This window comes from Fragaria vesca, linkage group LG5 (assembly GCF_000184155.1).
Source record: "Fragaria vesca subsp. vesca linkage group LG5, FraVesHawaii_1.0, whole genome shotgun sequence".
In the NCBI taxonomy this organism is placed as follows: domain Eukaryota; kingdom Viridiplantae; phylum Streptophyta; class Magnoliopsida; order Rosales; family Rosaceae; genus Fragaria; species Fragaria vesca.
The window spans coordinates 28,750,301-28,769,265 of NC_020495.1; the positions used below are offsets into that span (position 1 = coordinate 28,750,301).

Consider the following 18,965-nt stretch of genomic DNA (forward strand, 5'->3'; position numbering starts at 1 on the left):
CACCATATATACATTCTGCACACTATACTTCTGTATACGTAGATTCATTTGGACTACGAGTATTGCCGTATCGAGTATTGCCGTATTAGATAAGCTGTCTTGTTTTGTATATCCTCTGGATGAAGCAACCACATGTTCTAATAATCACAACAATGTGTATGCAGTCACCCCGGTCCCTAGTGAAAGTCCCCAAGTCGATTAGTTATATAGCCACATTATAAGATCAGAACTATAAAAGTGGAAAACTCTAATACAAACCCTAAATAAAAGTCGATAGCAAACCCTAATACTCCTGCCTTTTTTCCCGTGTGCATGTTGGTATTATATTGTGTCGGAAATGGCATTCTCAACATCTTAATGTTATAGTATTAATGATTCTCATGCTCATACTTGATATCTTTAAACCAGTAGTTTTGGGCCTCGATTCCTTTGTTCACCACAAACCATATAAATAGATAGAGAGTTGGTTGTTCGGAGAAAAGGTACGTAGGAGGAGTATTAGGGTTTGCAAATGGATACGCCGTTTCCAAAAGAAATAGAAAGTTATGGATATGCCGATCTACTTACAATTTCTCGTCGGTGGAGATGTGCATCAGTTGTTTGTGATCGAAGAGAGAGGTGGTGCTGATCATAAAGAAGTAGCAGCATCAGATGAGTTGCCAGAGGAACTCTGGGTCCGTAAAAGTGATGAAGATAGAGTCAAAGTTCTCAATCTTCCCAAAATAGATTATGATATCTATAGTGCCAATTTCGTCGTGGCCGAGTCCCGTTTATTCCTCATCGGTGGCCGTACAGGCAGAGGACGATACGATAGCAAAATCGAGGACAATGAAATTCTTTACATCAACTTGCAAAGCCCCAACTCTTGGGAGAGATTCGAAAATCCAGATTTCAACTATGTGAGTGGGGCGGCGGTTTCCGATGACGGCCATTGGATTTATGCGGTGACAGATCAGGTGCTCTGCTTCAACTGCCACCGTGTGGGCAACCCGGAAGTCTTTCCCCTTGCTCCTGTTCTGCCAAGGTTCTTGGTTGCTTCTACTGGGTCCAAGATGCTCCTGTATTCTCCTCCGTATTTAAATCTTGCGCTTGAACAAGAAAGATCGGGTCATTTGGGCTTCTTTGATTTGGAATCTCACTCTTGGGAGATGATCCATAGCTTTTCCATTGACAAGGATCCCTTTGCAAACCGGCGCATGCGGTCCACCTCCGCTGTGATTGTGGGAGACTCGTTTTCTGATAGACTTTGCACCTTTCTCTCCCAAGACTTTGAATCCCAAGGATGCTTTGGCCTCTTACAAATATCATACGGCTTTATGTGTTTATGATATTCGTAAGATTGAATGGCTCCCCGAACTGGTTTAGGGACTCAACAACGATGGCATCATCCTTCCCTTGGTTAATCAATGGCCTCGTTTGTCTTACTCAATGTTGATGCAAGTCCAGAGAGATGTACTGAAATTGGCTTTAGTTTGGTCCGAGGACGGCGACCAGATTGAAGTTCATTGGTCCAAGTTCATACTCCGCATCGATAAAAATGATAGCCAATACATTCCCCCAACCTTCTACGCTCAAGTCTTTGTCTTCTGGAACTTGTTTTGGTGGCGATACCCTTTTGATCAGGAGCGTAGCTAGATAAGATTGTAAGCACATTCATCACTTTTCAATTCTTATATTTTCTCGTCTAAACTGTGGAGAGTATGTTGGATAAAATTCATATGAACATTGTGCTAATTACATTTTTTTGAATGTTCTCCATTTTGGCTCAGTTTTTTTGTACATAGGTAATTAGAGAATGAGTGGTTTAGATTATTAGAATACATCTTACTTTAATAACATCGTCAAGGTCCTTTCTCGATCCACATGTCTATATCTTGTTATCGTTTTCTCTAAGCTCGTATATAATTTCTTTAATCCAGTTCCAGTTGTGTTTAGTCTCGAACCACGCCTCTTAAACAGTTATGCATTGCTCTCCACACATTAGCTACCATGACTTAATACTATAACATTAAGATGTCGAGAACGCCGTTTTCGACACAATATAATACCAGCATGCACACGGGAAAAAAAGGCCGGAGTATTAGGGTTCGCTATCGACTTTATTCAGGGTTTGTATTAGTGTTCCCCACTTTTATAGTTCTGATCTTATAATGTGGCTATATAACTAATCGACTTGGGGACTTTCACTCGGAACCAAGGTGATTGCATACACATTCACTATGTCATTTCTTGCATCAGGCGACATAATTGTTGTGTCGCCTGATAAAAATCGTAAGTGTAGCCTTCTAGCATGTCGTTGATGAGGTTCTCCGACGACACAAATGTTGTGTCGCCTATAAGAGCGGAAGACTTTTTTCATTTTGTATTGCCTGAATTGAGATAAGACGACACGGTATATATGTCGCCTGATAGTTTAAACAACGACATGCTAGAAGGCGACGTATCTTTTTTTTGCCGTGAGGCGACACAGCTCTTTGTGTTGCCTTATAACTGCGAGTGAGAGAGAAATACGCCTTACAGCAACATATAGGTGTAGGTTAATTTGTTTAAAGATGACATTTAAACATCATGTGAAAATGGTACAGGCGACATATACTTGGTGAATTAGAATGTAAACTTTTCCACGCTACATTTATGTCGCTGGATGAACACATACGACATACTATTGATGTTGTTTCTGGTCTAGACGTAGTACGACGACACATGCATTGGGTGAATGATCTTCCGGCAACGTATATATTTTTTTTTTCATTTGGTCGCTTTAAGACAATAGGTATGTGTCGTCTGATATGCTTTAAGCTTTCACTACGTGATATCTTTTAGGCTTTCAACATTTTTCAACATTTTCAGGCGACATTTGTCTATCGTATGAATGAGCTTGAGCTACATATAAGTGATGCATTCTTTTGATTTAAACTCTCCACTTACGTTGCCGGTTGTTCTTTATGGCCTCACATTTCTTTTAATAAAACGCTATATATACAATACAATAGCATTTCCTGGTGCTATTGTCCTTTTTTTTTTTGCAGCATTTAAAATATCATACATTCAACATATCAGCTTGGACAAGCAGTAGGTATCACACATATCTTATAATCAAAATAATAAATGACATTCATAAATCAGAAGATTATGCAAGTCATGCATACATTGTCTCAGCCAACAATTTTTTTTTGTACTTTTCCACTATATTTACAAATCTTATTGAGAAACAAGTCTATATAACTAAACACATCTAGCAATACTACTCAAATTAGAAAAGTATCCAAACATTCTAAAATATCTCCTTTATGAATATAACTTGAAGGATGATGAAGAGACCAGTTGAGGTACATAGTCCATTGGCCCTTCCCCTTCAGACTGATCATTACTCTACTCTTTATGTCAGATCTTCATTTTAGTAGCAAAGCTAATATATTCATCCAAACCAACTTCCAACAATTGCATTGTATCTCTGTATTGAGTTGAACTGCAAATATTAAAGGTAATCTGAAATTTCATATCAACATATATATAACAAACTGATACATAGTAAACAACAAATTATAGACAAACTGTAAATTTTACCAAATCAAACTTACAACCGAACTCAAGATATAATGTACCCTTGTTCCCTAACAGATCGTTAGGTAAAGGAACAAGACAAGCAAATTTATTTTATTTCTGGTGTTCACATATTTTCTTGAGTCAATAGAAAGTGTACACAAAGTTGGAGCTTTTCAAAGTATGTAGTCATCCCATCTTGCAATAATAATGTATAACATAACAATTGATGTAGCCAAATGTAATACAAACTATGCATGATGAAAGTGTACCAAAGCTAGAATTTTATTATCCACTAGTTGTGTGAGTAACCCAAAATTAACTATAGCCAAAAGTAGTACAAGCTATGCACATTGAGATTTAACAGAATCTAAGAAGAAATGAAATAGGTAAAGAAATATCAAGAAAGAAAACAAAGAGAATGAGAATGTATTACCTGATTATTTTCTTTCTACAGTTGAACCAAACAGAACAAATTAACTTCCACTTCTCATCTGCAATTGGCAAGAAAAAACTCAAGAAAGGAACAATCAAACTCACAAAGGTTTGTATAGAACGTTTCATGAATGAGTAATGCATATGCAACAATGAGAATCATACTCTTCTTATATAACGAAAATAACAAAGCAAAGTCTAGATGTTGATGGTTTCAAGGGTGATATTAATCCAATATTATTATAGAAAAACAAACAAAAGATCTGATATGACAAACAAGGGTGATGCTTTCTTCGGTAACTGCCACTTGAACTGTCAAAGTCAAATTCATTCAGGACATTAGATTCTACTACTTGCATGGAAAGGAAAATGAAGTTTACAACACAATGAAATGGTCACAAATTTATAGAAAAGACCTGAACAAACACACCAATTCTACAAAGCAAAATATGGAAATAGAACTAATGATGCTTTCTTCAGTAACCGCCACTTGAATTGTCAAAGCCAAATGCATTCATAACATACAAATCTACAATTTGCAAAGCAAGGAACATGATGTTTTATACTACTAAAATGATCACAAGACAATAGTAGATGATAGATGCAACTAACGCTCGCCTTTACCTTACATCCACTTCCTAGTCAATAAAGAAGATCCTGATCAAATTTGCTACATCAAAACAATAATTGATTCTGATAAAGTGCACAGATAAAGAATATAAAAACTTAAAGAGAATAATTGAATAAAAACAATAATTGAATGATACCAATATCTGAACTTGCCACAAACGGTATACAATAGATCCATAGCAACTAGACAGGCAATTGCACTAGTCTTTACAAGTAAAACTAAAATCACATATGCAAGTAGTACCTTCTCACTAATGAACTGAACTACAAACACCCTGGTCCAATGAGATAGCCATAAGAACATGACCTATATGCATAATCCAGAATCAGTACTAATAACACAAGTCCAGAGATGGCAGCAGAAACTATGGTAATTACAATATCAGAAAGTGCACACACACATATATATAGGAAGAAACGGTTACATAAAAAATAAAATAAAATAAAAACATATTAACTTAACTAGTAAATACCATTGAATGAAACCAAATATAATTAGAAGAAAATAGAGCTATACCAATGGATCAGGTTCTGCTAACAATATGTGCAACATGGATCTCTACTAGAGTTGGCAAACACACAGATCTGCCCACCTTATCTCCAAAATAAACATTCCCTTACTGAAATGTATAGAGATAGGGTGTATCATCAAATACAAGTGAACAACTAACCTAAAATCAAGAAATCAGATTTGAAAAGAAAAACCATAAACCAAATTGAATCCTAAAATCAGTTTATCCAACAAAACTCTAAAGCGTAACCTCCCAATTCTCTATGCAAAAGGGTTCTTTAAATCTTTCTGAAATATACATGATCATAAAGTGGGAATATAAGAATGAGCGTATTTGTCCAGCATCAGAGGACTCAAGGTATCACTAATGGTCTTGGGAGACAATGTTATCACTTCTCAACATATTATCTTCTAGTCCTAACACCCTAGTAATAAGCTTCTGCACTGACCTTAAACTCATAGCAATTCAATCCAATTCATACCACAAAACTATTACAATTCCATGCCAATAATTCATACTAATTTATTTATTAATTAACAACCAAAACATTTATTACTTCAGGCCAAAGTGAACAACAATGTCAGTATATCACTGAACTGAAAAAGGGGGAAACTTATAAACAATTGAACACTGTAAATCAAGTGAGGGGCGTTCACTAATGGCCTTGCATGAACAGGACCTTAACAGAAACTAAATATAGCCTTATACAAAACCCCAGGAATAGTTGTATTACATTTAACTCAACTTGATTTGTAACCTTTCCCAAGCAACTCATTGAACTTAATAATTCATAAGCTATTAGGCATACCTTAATTACTAAGGACACTAAATATTCTACTCTCATTTCACCCACTTAATAGGCAAGACCAACATTAGTCATATTCCCGTACTTTTAACTTTGAATCGGAAACACTTGACATTTGAATTCCATTTTCTTAAAGACCACCAGTTAAACTTCTCTTAATATACAAACACAACCCCAATTTACTTGTCAAAACTAAACCATTCGTCTTACCATTTTCTCAAGCTTTTGACCAAACCATCCTTTCCACTTTTACAAGGTTTCTAGCATTACCAAAATCCCCCTAAACATTCTGCCCAACCACACTTGTCATTACTGTATTAGACTAAAAATCCCAAAACAAGTGTCTTTAATTTTTCCCCTCAATCAACTCTATAACCACAACCACGAATAATATAAAACAACACACTACGAAACCGACTTAGTATCCCTTCTCCTTACCATTCTTCTTTTCCATTCCAAGGCGTCCATTAGCATTGGCTGCTCTCCTTTACCATCATCCCCTCACATTCCTGACAAGCCAAACAAGCTTAACACTTCACCTATAATCAATTAAACAACCAAAAGAGTTTATGTTCCGTACCTCTAATCTCCTCAATTCTACAATCCCAGTAGCTCATCCTTGTTGATTTCTCCACATACCCAACCACTACACACCAAGACACTCGATTAACAACCACCCCAACACAAAAACAACCAACATAGTACGTAGCTCTACAAGACACTCCCTTACCTTAGATGACCAACAGACGACAAGGTGGTGGCGTAGCAGTCCTTAACCAAGAACCCAAGCTTCTGCCCTGACTTGAGTTGACATAGAAGCTCCCAAGTCTGTTGAACCAAGAATCGATCCAGTCACCAGTAGAGCTCACCCATGCCTCCAGGGACCCTATTTCACATCCAGAAGAGATGGAGAATACCGATGAACCTCGCCGGCATCGTCGACAGTAACTCGCCAGAAATCCTTGACAAAACCCAGAAACACAAAAGAGGGCTTTTCGAATTAGAACTTGATTTGAAGGGTTAAAGGAATATAAAGAAAGAAGAAGGACAGAGGAGAAGAACCCTACCGTTCGGGCACCAAGTCATGGCCGACATCATCGAGAATTGCTGGAGAATAGCTTGGGCTTTATGGCGTCGATCCCCTCCATAGATGGTTGTATGTGGGATTTGAGGGTTGGGGTAGGTAGAAGAGAAGGAGAGGAGTGTTTTGGTGGTGGACGGGTAGCGAGCGGTGGTTTAAGAAGAGAGAGAGAGAGAGAGAGAGAGTTGTGCGGCCAAAGAAGAAATAAGGAGGAAATGAGGAAGGCTGGTAGGGTTTTTAGAGTTTGGTCAAGTTTTTTAGGTTTTAGGTCAAAATGCGTAAGTGCGCCAATTTTTTCAAAGAGTGCGCATTTTTTTTTCAAGAATTGCGTCTCTTTTCCTTACACATAGAAGTTGCCTTAACACACTAACATATTTGTCTAGCTACAAAATCAAATATTGGGGAGAACCAAACTCAATTGTTGAGGGTATATATTCCCTCTAAAGGTATTTCAGAAACTAAAAAGTAACTGTAAGACAACACATAAATGTTGTCCTATTAACAAAAAAATTTGTCTGCAAAATGAAATGGTTTGGAGAGAATCCACCTAAGTTAAAATTAAGACTAGGGTTTCATTTACCTCCAAAGTCAGAAATTACACTATTCCAATATCAGCCAACACATAAATGTTGTCTTATTAACAAAAAAAATTGTCTGTAAAATCAAATGGTTTGGAGGGAATCCACCTAAGTTAAAAGGCTAGGGTTTACCTCTAAAGTCAGAAATTACTAAATTCTAGTATCAGCCAACACATAAATGTTGTCTGATTAACATAATTAAGTAAAATTTTCACACAAGTTGTCAATTCATAAAAATTCAATATCAGACAACATATAAATGTTGTCGGATTAACATAATTAAGTAAAATTTTCACACAAGTTGTCAATTCATAAAAATTCAATATCAGCCAACACATAAATGTTGTCTTATTAACATAATTAAGTAAAATTTTCACACAAATTGTCAATCAATAAAATTCAATATCAGATAACACATAAATGTTGTCAGATTAACATGAGTAAAATTTTCACACACGTATTGGTCAATTTGGAAATCCCTCCAAACGTTGAGAAAAGATAACCTTCATAGCTAGACGACCTATAAGTGTTATCTGAATGTAACTTTCATTTTGACAATTGAGACTAAAACAGACCTCTTTCTTCACCAACATATATGTATTGTCCCAAAAACATACCTTTTTTTCAAAGAAAATTAGTATTGTCTAAGTGAATATTCCACCGACACAAAGAAAAAAATGTGTCACCCTGAAGCCCCAAACAATACTTAATTTTGTTTGTGTCGCCTGATGGGTGTTACCTGATGCAAGAAATGACATAGTGATTGTTGTGATTATTAGAACATGAGGTTGCTTCATCTAGAGGATATACAAAACAAGGCAACTTATCTAATACGGCAATACTCGTAGTCCAAATGAATCTACATATACAGAAGTATAGTGTGCAAAATGGCCAAAATGTCTTTTGCTCATTCTAAACTTGTAAATCTACAACACATTGGTCGTGATAATAAATCAATTGAGGCGACACAAAAATCATTTGGTTCACAAAAATCAAGCATTTTAAGTATCTTATAATAATATTGGAGCTAGTGAAGAAATCAAACATTTTAAGATATCATATAAAGAGTCTGACCTACTGAGTATTGACTTAACAAACTCATGTTGCTAGTATGAAAGTTGATATATAGTACTCCAACAAAGTCGGAATACTTTTGATGTTTCAAAATGGATTCCTTAAGTATTGAAGTGAATTATAAACGTAGAAACTGAAGACAATTATATCCTAATAAAGAGGACAAAATGAAAATCATAACAGACTTTTAGGACCTGAAAGGCACTAGTATATTGACTAGCTACAAGCAAAGGCTTTCGGAGCAGTGTCAGTTCAAATCAAGGAGTGCTCACCAAATCAAACCTATTCAGATGCGACCTTGGATTGATGTTGCATCTGAAACATATTTTCAGGGAGAAACTTATCAATAGTAACAGGTATCTAACTAGTGTTTCCAGGCATCAAATTACAACCAAGTTAAGAAGTTCACTAAAGATATTGAACTATTGAAGTAAAAGGATAATGTCACATCAATATGAAATAGATATCACTTCTTTCTCATATATTTACTAAAGACTCAGGAATGGATTGTAACTTCAAATAATAATTAGCCAGTTACTTACATCCTCTTTACTAGTGAATGGTCGATCCACTCCCTATTCCTCTAGACTGTTCTGGGAGTCTGCGAAACGATCTTCCACGTGCAGAGTTGGGCACCAATCACATACACAGGTTTGTTGAAGTAAACGTATATGAAAATGTGGAAACACAATAACTTCATAAGATGGGATTTTTCAAAGGAAATTTTATGAAGTTAAACCACATCATCATCAAACTTGAAACATACTTGGTACTGCAAGCCTCAGTCAACATACTTACTGAATTAACAGTGATGATAAAAGCATGTGCTAAGGCTAAATGGCCCATATGTGGATTGTAGCCTAAGCAATACGTATTACACAAAACATTAAAATTTTCCTCTTACGTAGCACATAGATAGATAAATAGGTACATAAACGTACATGTATATAGGTGCTGTGTCATGTTTTATAAATATGCAAAATTATGAATCTGGATTTCTAACTAGAAAATATCTACTTTAAGCTAAGAGAATTGAAATGCAGAAGATGGAAAAATAAAAGCTCCATTCATCTTGCCCGAATAGGGTTTCCACTGTTACATAAATACTCCATATTGATATATAGGATTGCGGCACTTGGTGCACATCTAAGAGCAATAGAAAATGGCCCTAAGTAGCTGTAAAAGACTCACCTGCATTGCACGCGTACAAGGCCAGACTAACACCTTCAAAACGGCAGCGTATTTACAAGTTCCTGTTGCATTTAGGAAAAGACCCAAAATGACTCATAACAGTACTGCTCCCTTCAAGACAACTTGTCCTCAAATTTGTTCAGCATTCCACAACTCCCTTAATGCTTAAAAGCTGGAAACCTGTGAGAGATGTTATCTAAAAATTCTCAAGTGGCATCATCAGTTGAGCAACCAATCCATTTAATCAACCACTGAATGGCAGCAGCACCCCTCTTTTTGACTATTCTTGTCTGTAACATTGCTTCAGGTTCCAACTTAGTGTTCCCAGCATCAGTGATGGGTGATAGCTGTGCTTCCACAATCACATTGGCTCCCAGCTTCTTTTTTAGAAGAGAAACATGAAACACATCATGTATCTTGGAACTGCTTGGTAGCTTCAGCTTGTAGGCAACAATTCCACTTTTTCTAATACATCCAAAGGCCCAAAATACTTAGCTGACAGCTTGTGAAAAACCCTTTTATGCACTGACTATTATCTGTAAGGCTGAAGCTTGAGGTACACCAAATCCCCTACCTCAAAAATTCTCTCAGTGTGCTTCAAATCATAATACCTTTTCATCCTGGACTATGCCTTCTCCAAATTCTTCTTCAAAAATGACAACAGCTCATCTATGCTCCTCAAGTCCTGGTGAACTTGAGCTACTGCAGTGGATCCTGGCAGTAGAGACTCGTCCATTACAAGTACGGCAAACTGCCCTATGTTGGAAAGTCCACTGATTACATACTCATTAATTTCAATATCAGAAGCATAACCACATTTCTACATCTCACCCAAATGTTTAGAACGTTTAGCAACATTCCACATTTACCAAATCTAGAACGACGCATAAGCAATAGCTTATAAGCAGCCAATGATATTCTGCATCCGACCTTTCTTGCTTTCTGGTAGATCATCGTAGCAGCATATGGTGAACAATAGCAACATAAGGGTCCCGTAAAAGAGGTTATACCCCATAGTAGGAACAAATTTCAGACCTCACATCTCATCATACATCTCAAGTGCATCCGCCACTTTTTGGGCTTAAAGGATTGCATATATGTCATGTTTCTTTGTAAGTTGTAGATCCCCAGCATAAAATTTGTGGACTCTACCTTTTACTGAAATCCAGCTAGATCCTGGTTCCTTTTTGAGACCTTGGTCTTTCATCACATCTCTCAAACTGAGTCCATCTTCATAACTCCCTGTCCAAGTGTTGGAAAGAAGAACATAGGTAGCTGAGTGTTTTGGCCTAATGGAAAAGATCTTCTCAGCTGAAATCTCCCCCAACTCCACATTTTCATGGACCCTACATGTTGCCAATAATAAAGCTTGCCAGACCATTTCATTGGGCTCAACTGGCATCCTTTTGATAAAGTCCATTGCATCATTAAGACGGCCCACGCGACCTAAGAGATCAACAATACAAGCGTAGTGTTCCATCCTCGGCACCAGATCAGATTGTTCCATTGAACTAAAATGATGAAGACCTTCTTCTACCATACCTCTGTGGCTGCACGCAAAAAGAACACACAATAAGGTAACATCATTAGCCTTCACACCCGACTGTTCCATTCTACCATAGAGTTTAAGTGTAACACCCCGGACCCAATTTTACCTATTTACTGGGTATTCTACGAGTTACTGAGAAATTTAACTGTGATCGGTAACTTGGTAATTTAACGCTTGAGTTCATTTTCGAGTTTTTCTCAAAATGTTAAATTCCTCTTTTAAGACCCTGATGTAGTAGTACGTGTCGACACGAGTTCACCAGTGTCTTCGGATTATTTTTAGAGCTTCAAATTTTTTCTACGATTTATTGAAGGATAGCCCATTTAATCTTGACCGTCAGATCTTTAGGATTTTGATCTTAACCATTGATTCAATTATAAAGGGAAGAGAAGGGTTGACTTCGGTGAAGACCAAATCGCGGGCGTTGACCCGAGTCCCTCTCTCCTTCTCTCTCTCTCCGCCGGGGCATCTTCTCTGACCGGAATCTCGGCCGTCCGGCCACGGCTCATCACAAACCTGGTTCCAAAATGTTTGTTTCCTTTTCCCCTACATAACCCAGTTCACAAACCACACATTCGCTCACCCATGGAGGAGATCAAAATCGATGAACATCTCTGTGTTCATCGGATTCCGACGAAGACCGGCGGTGACTGCAACTGCGGCGTGTATGGTTGCTCTCCTCCCTCTTCTGCTACTCACCAACTCGGTATGCATCGACTCTCCCTTTCGAATTGAAATCCAAAAACCCTAATCCCCAAATCCAATTTCCGGCCGAACCTCTCTCTCTCCGGTGAACTCGTGCTCCGTGAAGGTAAACCCATCACTTCCCTCTCGGTTTTACTCCTCCTTGAGCTTCGATTTATAGATTACAGCCCTAATCCGATTCCGGTCTTTTTTGTGTTTTTTCTGGTTTCTCATCGAGCTCTTCTGACGACTGTGTTCTTGAGCTTTTGGCGTTCTCGTCGAGTTTTGGTGGACCTCAAATGCGTTTTGGGTGGCGTTTTGGAGGCAGCAGTTGCGGTTGGGAAGGCAGAGCCTAGGTTCTCGGCGAGGACTACTATTCCTCCACCTGGTCGTCTGTTGGTCACCAAAGGGGGTTCTACTTGTGACGATCCAGCAAGGAGGAGCCACTGAGTTCATGAATTTGAGTGGATTGGAGGTAAGGGTTATGAATTGAACTGCTGTGTTGTTACTGTTATGTTGTTGTTGTTGGTTGTGTTGATTTAGTCTTTGGGTTGTTTGTCGATAACTTGGTGATTCAGAGTTTACGGGAAGGCTAAGGTGAAATTCCGGCAAGTCGCCGGAATCTGGCGAAAGATTCCGGCGAGGGCAGAATCCGGCAGAGACTGTTGAGGTAGTTTTTAAGTTCCTCTTCGATAAGAGTTGTAGTTCCTAAATGGGAAAGTTCGGGTTGTAATCGGAAAACTTACCAAGTTAGGAAAGTTTCTATTTTAGGAAACTTTTTGTAAACTTCCTATTTATGTAAACCTTTTTAGGTTCCCTTAGTAATTTAGTGGATTTTTCAGATTAATGTGGTTTGTATGTTTTTGGAGTTAACGAAACTACATTAGTTTGACTAATCAAAATCAAAGTTCGCCAAAAGAAATTATTAAGCGACACCAAAGCGTTTAACGGTTAGTAGAACGCATAGTGAAAAATGACTCGAATCATTAAGTCAAAGGTTAAATTGGAAAATGTTGAAATATCATTACTTGACCAACCCTAAGTCAATTGGTCGAACTTGCTCAACCCTGGTCAACCTAGGAAATCCTAATCAAACTAGGAAGAAGTCGAGTCAATGATTATTTCAAAGTCCGGTCTGACCGATTTGTTCTACTGTTATCATCAGACGTAGGTTTGACTCGAGAATGTGAATAGTTAGAGGCAGCGCTCGAGGAGTATTTCGAGCGTTGAAAGGCTTGAGCTTAACTTGTGAGTGGACCTTTATTTTAAATTATATGCATGCAGTGATTTTATATTAAATGAATGATTTTATTGATTATTAAATTGTGGAATTGTTTATCTTCGCGAAGTTATTTTCGAAAGTAAATGTCCTTATTTTATTTGTTAACTTCGCTATTTTGAGAATTATCGAAAATGAGATTTTTGGTCGAGTCGTATATTTATTGCTTCTTATATAATTGACAATTTTCTTTAATTTAGAGAGTTACCGAAAATGGGATTTTCGGTGGAGGTGTATATTTATATTTATGAGGAAAGTATGTATAAAAATACTAGCTAGCTATACGTGTCTGTCCGCCTTAATGATGTGGCAATTAGCCGCCATTATGATGTGACGTGAGCGTGAGACGCAAGCGTCGTAGCCCTATATGAGTATTTTAATTCATATAGGGGGCAGGGGCACGTATATATACACCCGTCTGTCCACCTTAATGGCGCAGTGAATAACTGCATTATGGTGTGACGTGAGCGTTAGACGCGAGCGTAGTAACCCTATATAAATTTCTTTAAATCCATCAAATTTATATAGGGAGTATGGATGTGTGTAAATACATACTAATTTGTATTAGAGCTTGAAAGGCTCGATATTTTCTGAGTTAGGAGTTTTATTATTTATTGCATGCAGCGCAGTTTTCCTGAAGAGATAAATTTGGGAAAGCATAAAGTCTTGTTTCTTTTAAACTTTATTTTTGTTCACTCATTCTAACGTTTCTAAATGTTTTCCCCTGGGCCCTTCGTTTTTAAATGCCCAGTTTGCAGGTTAGCATAGTTGAGGTCGAGCGTACATGAAGTTAAGGCATAGTCCATAATATAGCTTCCGCTTATTTGTATATTCTGTTTTATTTCTCCCCTATTAGAGTTGCTTTGAACCTATGAATTGTTGGATATGAGATTAGTTTAGATTAGTGAATAATTTGGGAGGTGTTGTGAATTTGGGGAGCATGAAGGCTCCAAGAGTATAAAGTTGGATTTGGAATTTTAGAAGTGTTTGCAGGTGCTTTTAGGAAGGGTTGTCCATTTTTAAGGGTGGTTATACCGAATTTTCGGTAAATTTTCTTTGGAGGTGACCTCGTAGGATTTACTTCGGGTTTCAAGGTGAAATTCAGGGTGGGTCCTGACATCAAAAGCATCCTTCAGAAGACCATGTTGATCATACCCTGATATAATGACAGTCCATGAAATTGTATCTGTGAGACCCTGAAAATATTTAAAGAGCTAAAGTTGAATAGTTTGATATTTGAATCATAACCTCTTTAATTGTTGAGTAGATCATAAACGTTTTTTGGATATTGCAAAGAAGTGGATATTTTAGTTTAAAGATTTGCTAATGAAGTAAGCTTTGTGATGAGTTTGTGATAAGCTTTGTATAATTTTTCAGACATGAGAATTCATTGTAACGAGTTTCGGAAGTTTGGAAATAAGGAAAACACTACAAGTACAGGAAAATTTGTTGGCATGATCTGGACCGTCAAACTAAGAGCATTTAAGACTTGGACCCTGTCAAATCGAAGCCCAAAACACAACCCAGACTGACCTAGGTCTCGACTGCTCTGCAACGATGGAGACCTCCGATTGCTCCGTCCGTCGTCTGGTCGTCTCCCGGCGCAAGGTTGGTGTCCACGCCTTTGTCTCGTCGTCCCTGACCTCACTATGTTCTTCGTTTTCGAAGAGGAGCTCCAGAGAGTGAGAATCGAAGGAGAGAAGGAATTCTGGGTTCACCGGTGAGATTCCGATTCCGACGACGACTGCGAGCGTGATTGGTACTGATAGCTTCATCTCAACCTCGTGATCCTTCCTATAGTCTCGATTACGTTGTTGGAGCTTTGACGAGAGAATCGAAGAAGGAAAGCTTTTGAGTTTTCCGGTGAGGGTTCGAAGTTTTCCGGCGAAGCTGGGTTCGACTCAGGTATCAGTCTTCATCTATTTGTCAAGCTCTACCTTTCTGGATAGTTGAATTTGAGATTGGTTGGGATTTGAAGAAGTTAGGTTTTGGCAGTGGAGGACCACCGTGAAGCTACTGTTTTCGGCGGCGGAAGTGGCGGATGTTAGGTAGTTTCTGGTTTTATTAATTTACTGATTATGAAGGTGTAAATTAACATGTTTGGATTCTAAAAATTGAAAGAGTTTGGTGTTGGAGAGGTTGGAGCTGTGTAGATGTGTATCATGTTGGTACAAAAAAGCTCATTTAGTTTCTTTGGTGTTTGAGAGTAGTGAGGAAGCTCTGAAAATGTTAGTTCTTATCATTTTCTTCCTTCAGATTGATTGTTGGCAGCGGTGATTAAGGACTTTTGGGTTGCTTCATTATGGATGCATGAACAGAGCAGGGGATTGCTGTACAATCTACACCCAGAGTTAATGCTGAGTCTGGGGTATCAATGTGTTCACCAGTGAATCTATTTAAGGTGAAGGTGAGTTCCGAATTTATAATCATGCATGAGCTACAAGTGTTTAATATTATATTTCTAAGTCTTGATTCGGGAATTTGACAATGGATTATGTGAATGGTAATGGTTGATTGAGTAAATGGAATGTCATATCTGGGAAGGAAGAATGTTTTAGATTAATCACAAGGGTGTGATTGGTGAGAACAAGAGAGCTTGAATATGCATGTTTCACGTTTTGTATGAGTGCATGTGCATAGTTATGCCTATTATTTGTTAAATTGTGGTCATTGGAGGAATGAAGTTGAATTTGAGCATTTAAATTTGGTCTATTGAAGATGATGTACCAGTCATCAAGAATGATACTGAAATGGTAGTAATGATCTTGTTTGAGCTATATGACTAAGTTGATAAGTTGCAAGTTGGTATTCATGACTGATCGGTATGAACATGTTCCAAAAAGGTCTCATGGAATTTGAATGATAGTTATAAATTAGGAATGTGGAAATAAGGAATTAAAATCTTATTATGGGTGTCCATAGTAATTGAAGTGTGATCATTTTGTTTTGTAACGACAAGTTATATGAGAAAGGAATAGGAAGAGAAGTTGGTTGCCTTGTATACATGAAAGCGATGACATGATTACATGTTCAAATACTGTAGTTAAGCAGACACAATAATAATTGTGCGAGTGTTATTAAATGGTTAGATATTAACACTTGGAAATATTGTCGGAAATTATAGGACTCCAGTTACCCGAAACAATAAAGATGGTGGTGTTGGCCTAGGAAAACCTAATGGAATCAAGCAGCAATATTCCAGGTAGGGGATTCTGGACTTGCCTCAGTTAGTGTTTTATGCATATGATATTAAAGTAAAGTGATTTATGCATGAAAGATATATTTTTCGATTTCTCGTGAATTATTGTTTGATGACCTGAGAGTGAGTGGGGCATAATGACTTCTTTGGGTTTCGATCCCCTAAACCTCCGGAGGGGCTGTACTGACTGGAGGACGTTTAACATCCTTTGAGGTGTGGCGTCGCTCCTAGGCGGTATGACGTAAATGGACACTCTTGCTACACCTTGCCGGTGTATACGATAATAATCATGGTAAGGTGGTAGTTGGCTTGCGATAGATCAGTCATCAGGTTTGTATATCTATTTCGGGCCCTACTAGCATTTTTACAAGAAATGGTTATTTTAAACTGTTACGCATTATTTTCACTACCTAGCCTTGACAAATGTTTTAAATTGTTTTCACACCTAGTTGGGGTAAAGTTTATTGAGCAACGAGGATGAGAGCTCACCCTTACAACAGTTTATGAATCCAGGTATTGTGTACGGAGACGGGACAGCTGGACGACATTGGGTGCGACTTAGAAATTCTATACTTCTTGTTATTGTCAGCATTAAATCCGTATGACAGGTTTCCTTATTTATCGTGACCTTGTTTAACCCCTTTGATCGAGTATGTGTTTATTCGATAAACTATTCCTCTTGCAAGTTTTCGATTGTTGATCATGAACCGGACTGATATTGATAGTTGTTCGGAGAGGGCTTGTTTGATTTGAAAGATATCTAAAAGTTTATATTGTTTCACCTCATTTTAAAATAAACGTTTTTGCAAACATTATTTTAAATTTTCTTTTGCCTTGCGGGTTCTCAGAACTTAAGTGATGGATCCTAGCTTAGGTTCTATGAATGCGCGACACTGTAATGTGCTCGATTTAATGAGGTGTAAATCAGGGTGTTATAGTGTCAGGGTCAGTAATCCTCTCAAATACCTCATGCGCCTCAGTTATATTACCACATTTGGCATACATATCAAGCACTTTCTATGCACCTGTCTGTGTCCAAGCCAGCCTTGCAAATGAGCCCACGGACTTGTTGACCATACTCAACCAAACAAAGGCCGACACATGCAACATGTACACTAGAGAGAGTGAACTGATTTGGCGTAAATTCTTCAACCCTCATCTTTGAGAAGATTGTCAGTGCATCCTCCCACTCAGAACATTGAGAATAAGCAGTAACCAAAGTTGTCCAAGGCACTACATTTCTCTCTTCTGTTCTGTCAAAAAGCTTTTGTACATCTTCAAGTAAGCCACATTTGGCATATGCATCAGCAATCGCATTGGAAACATTTGTTGGTTTTATTTCACTCCCAGACTTTAAAACCATAGCATGAGCTTCCTTACCGAAATGCAAACATTTTAATGCAGCAATTGCATTGAACATGTTGCAATAAGTGTAAAGGTCTGGTTGTACATTTTTTCTGCACATTCTCACAGAGTTCCAATGCTTCTTCATTGTAACCACACTGAATACCCACAAATCATCGCATTCCATAGTGCATTAACTTCACACCTGACGAAATTCAGGTCAAAAACCGATCTTGCATCAGACAAAGACTTGCAATTGGAGAGTACATATCAATAAGAGCTGTTCCCACAAGAACACTAGACGCAACACCCAATTCAGACGCACAACTGTGAACAAATTTGCACTTGTTACCATCACCTAATAACCCCACTGCTTTTGATACACTGACGAGAGTAAAACTATTCGGTCTAATTCCTTCTTTCTTCATACTGAGAAACTAATCATATGCTTCCCTGTGCAGGCCATTTGAGGTCAATCCTGAAATCATTGCATTCCATGAGGCTTGATTATATTCTGCCATGGTATTAAACATCCTAGATGACTCCTCCATCTCTCCAAACTTTGCATACATATTAAGCAAAGATGTACTAACAAATCCATCATATTCAAAGCCTCTCACAACAATCTGAGCATGCACCATTTTGCCTAATTCAACACATCTAGACCAATACATGCCTGGATAATTGCGGTATATACAAATTTGTCAGGCAAAACTCTATAGTTCGACATCTCCCTAAACAAGTTATACCCATCAAAATACAAACCATTCGTTGTAGACCTAACAATCATGGCCGTCCAAGAGAATATATTTCTCTCAGACATTTGATCAAACACCTTACGAGCTGTGCAAAAATCAGAGCATTTCAAATAGGCATGGAGTACATGGTTCAACAAAACAATCAAGTCTTGGCCCGAAAGATTGGATTTTGACACAAACCCATGAATAGATTTTACTATTTTCACTGACCCAATGTCCTCACACCCATGTAAAATATCTATCAAGGGTTGGATTCCTGTCACACCCCAATTTTCAAAGGATAAATTTCAAAATTTGGGCATG

At 37.9% G+C, this 18,965-nt stretch overlaps 2 protein-coding genes and 3 non-coding genes across 7 annotated transcripts; 2 read left to right on the top strand and 3 right to left on the bottom strand.

Annotated features, from left to right (window-relative positions):
• LOC101300255 lies at positions 1–1,761 on the bottom strand. The gene is made up of 2 exons (XR_184782.1): positions 568–1,761; positions 1–176 (listed from the first exon to the last, which is right to left on the bottom strand). It is a non-coding gene; the product is annotated as an uncharacterized LOC101300255 (transcript).
• An 8,294-nt stretch (positions 1,762–10,055) lies between these two features.
• Positions 10,056–11,461, bottom strand: LOC101296015 (pentatricopeptide repeat-containing protein At5g16860-like). Its single transcript, XM_004301937.1, has 3 exons — positions 11,009–11,461; positions 10,512–10,669; positions 10,056–10,314 (listed from the first exon to the last, which is right to left on the bottom strand). The coding sequence occupies exons 1-3, from the start codon at positions 11,459–11,461 to the stop codon at positions 10,056–10,058; spliced, it is 870 nt and encodes a 289-aa protein (XP_004301985.1).
• A 342-nt stretch (positions 11,462–11,803) lies between these two features.
• On the top strand, positions 11,804–14,154 carry LOC101300451. Of its 2 annotated transcripts, XR_184783.1 has the most exons (4): positions 11,804–12,557; positions 12,661–12,752; positions 13,248–13,330; positions 14,113–14,154. It is a non-coding gene; the product is annotated as an uncharacterized LOC101300451 (transcript). The 2 variants fall into 2 exon arrangements; XR_184784.1 differs by lacking the exons at positions 13,248–13,330; positions 14,113–14,154 and having other exon boundaries at positions 12,661–12,846.
• Positions 14,155–14,984: 830 nt separating this feature from the next.
• On the top strand, positions 14,985–17,065 carry LOC101300731. Of its 2 annotated transcripts, none has more exons than XR_184785.1 (4): positions 14,985–15,266; positions 15,357–15,409; positions 15,618–15,768; positions 16,486–17,065. It is a non-coding gene; the product is annotated as an uncharacterized LOC101300731 (transcript). The 2 variants fall into 2 exon arrangements; XR_184786.1 differs by having other exon boundaries at positions 15,039–15,266; positions 15,347–15,409.
• Positions 17,066–17,566: 501 nt separating this feature from the next.
• Positions 17,567–18,091, bottom strand: LOC101296300 (pentatricopeptide repeat-containing protein At1g11290-like). The gene has a single exon (XM_004301938.1). It carries the CDS (start codon positions 18,089–18,091, stop codon positions 17,567–17,569), a length of 525 nt encoding a protein of 174 aa, XP_004301986.1.
• Between the last annotated feature and the right edge of the window lie 874 nt (positions 18,092–18,965).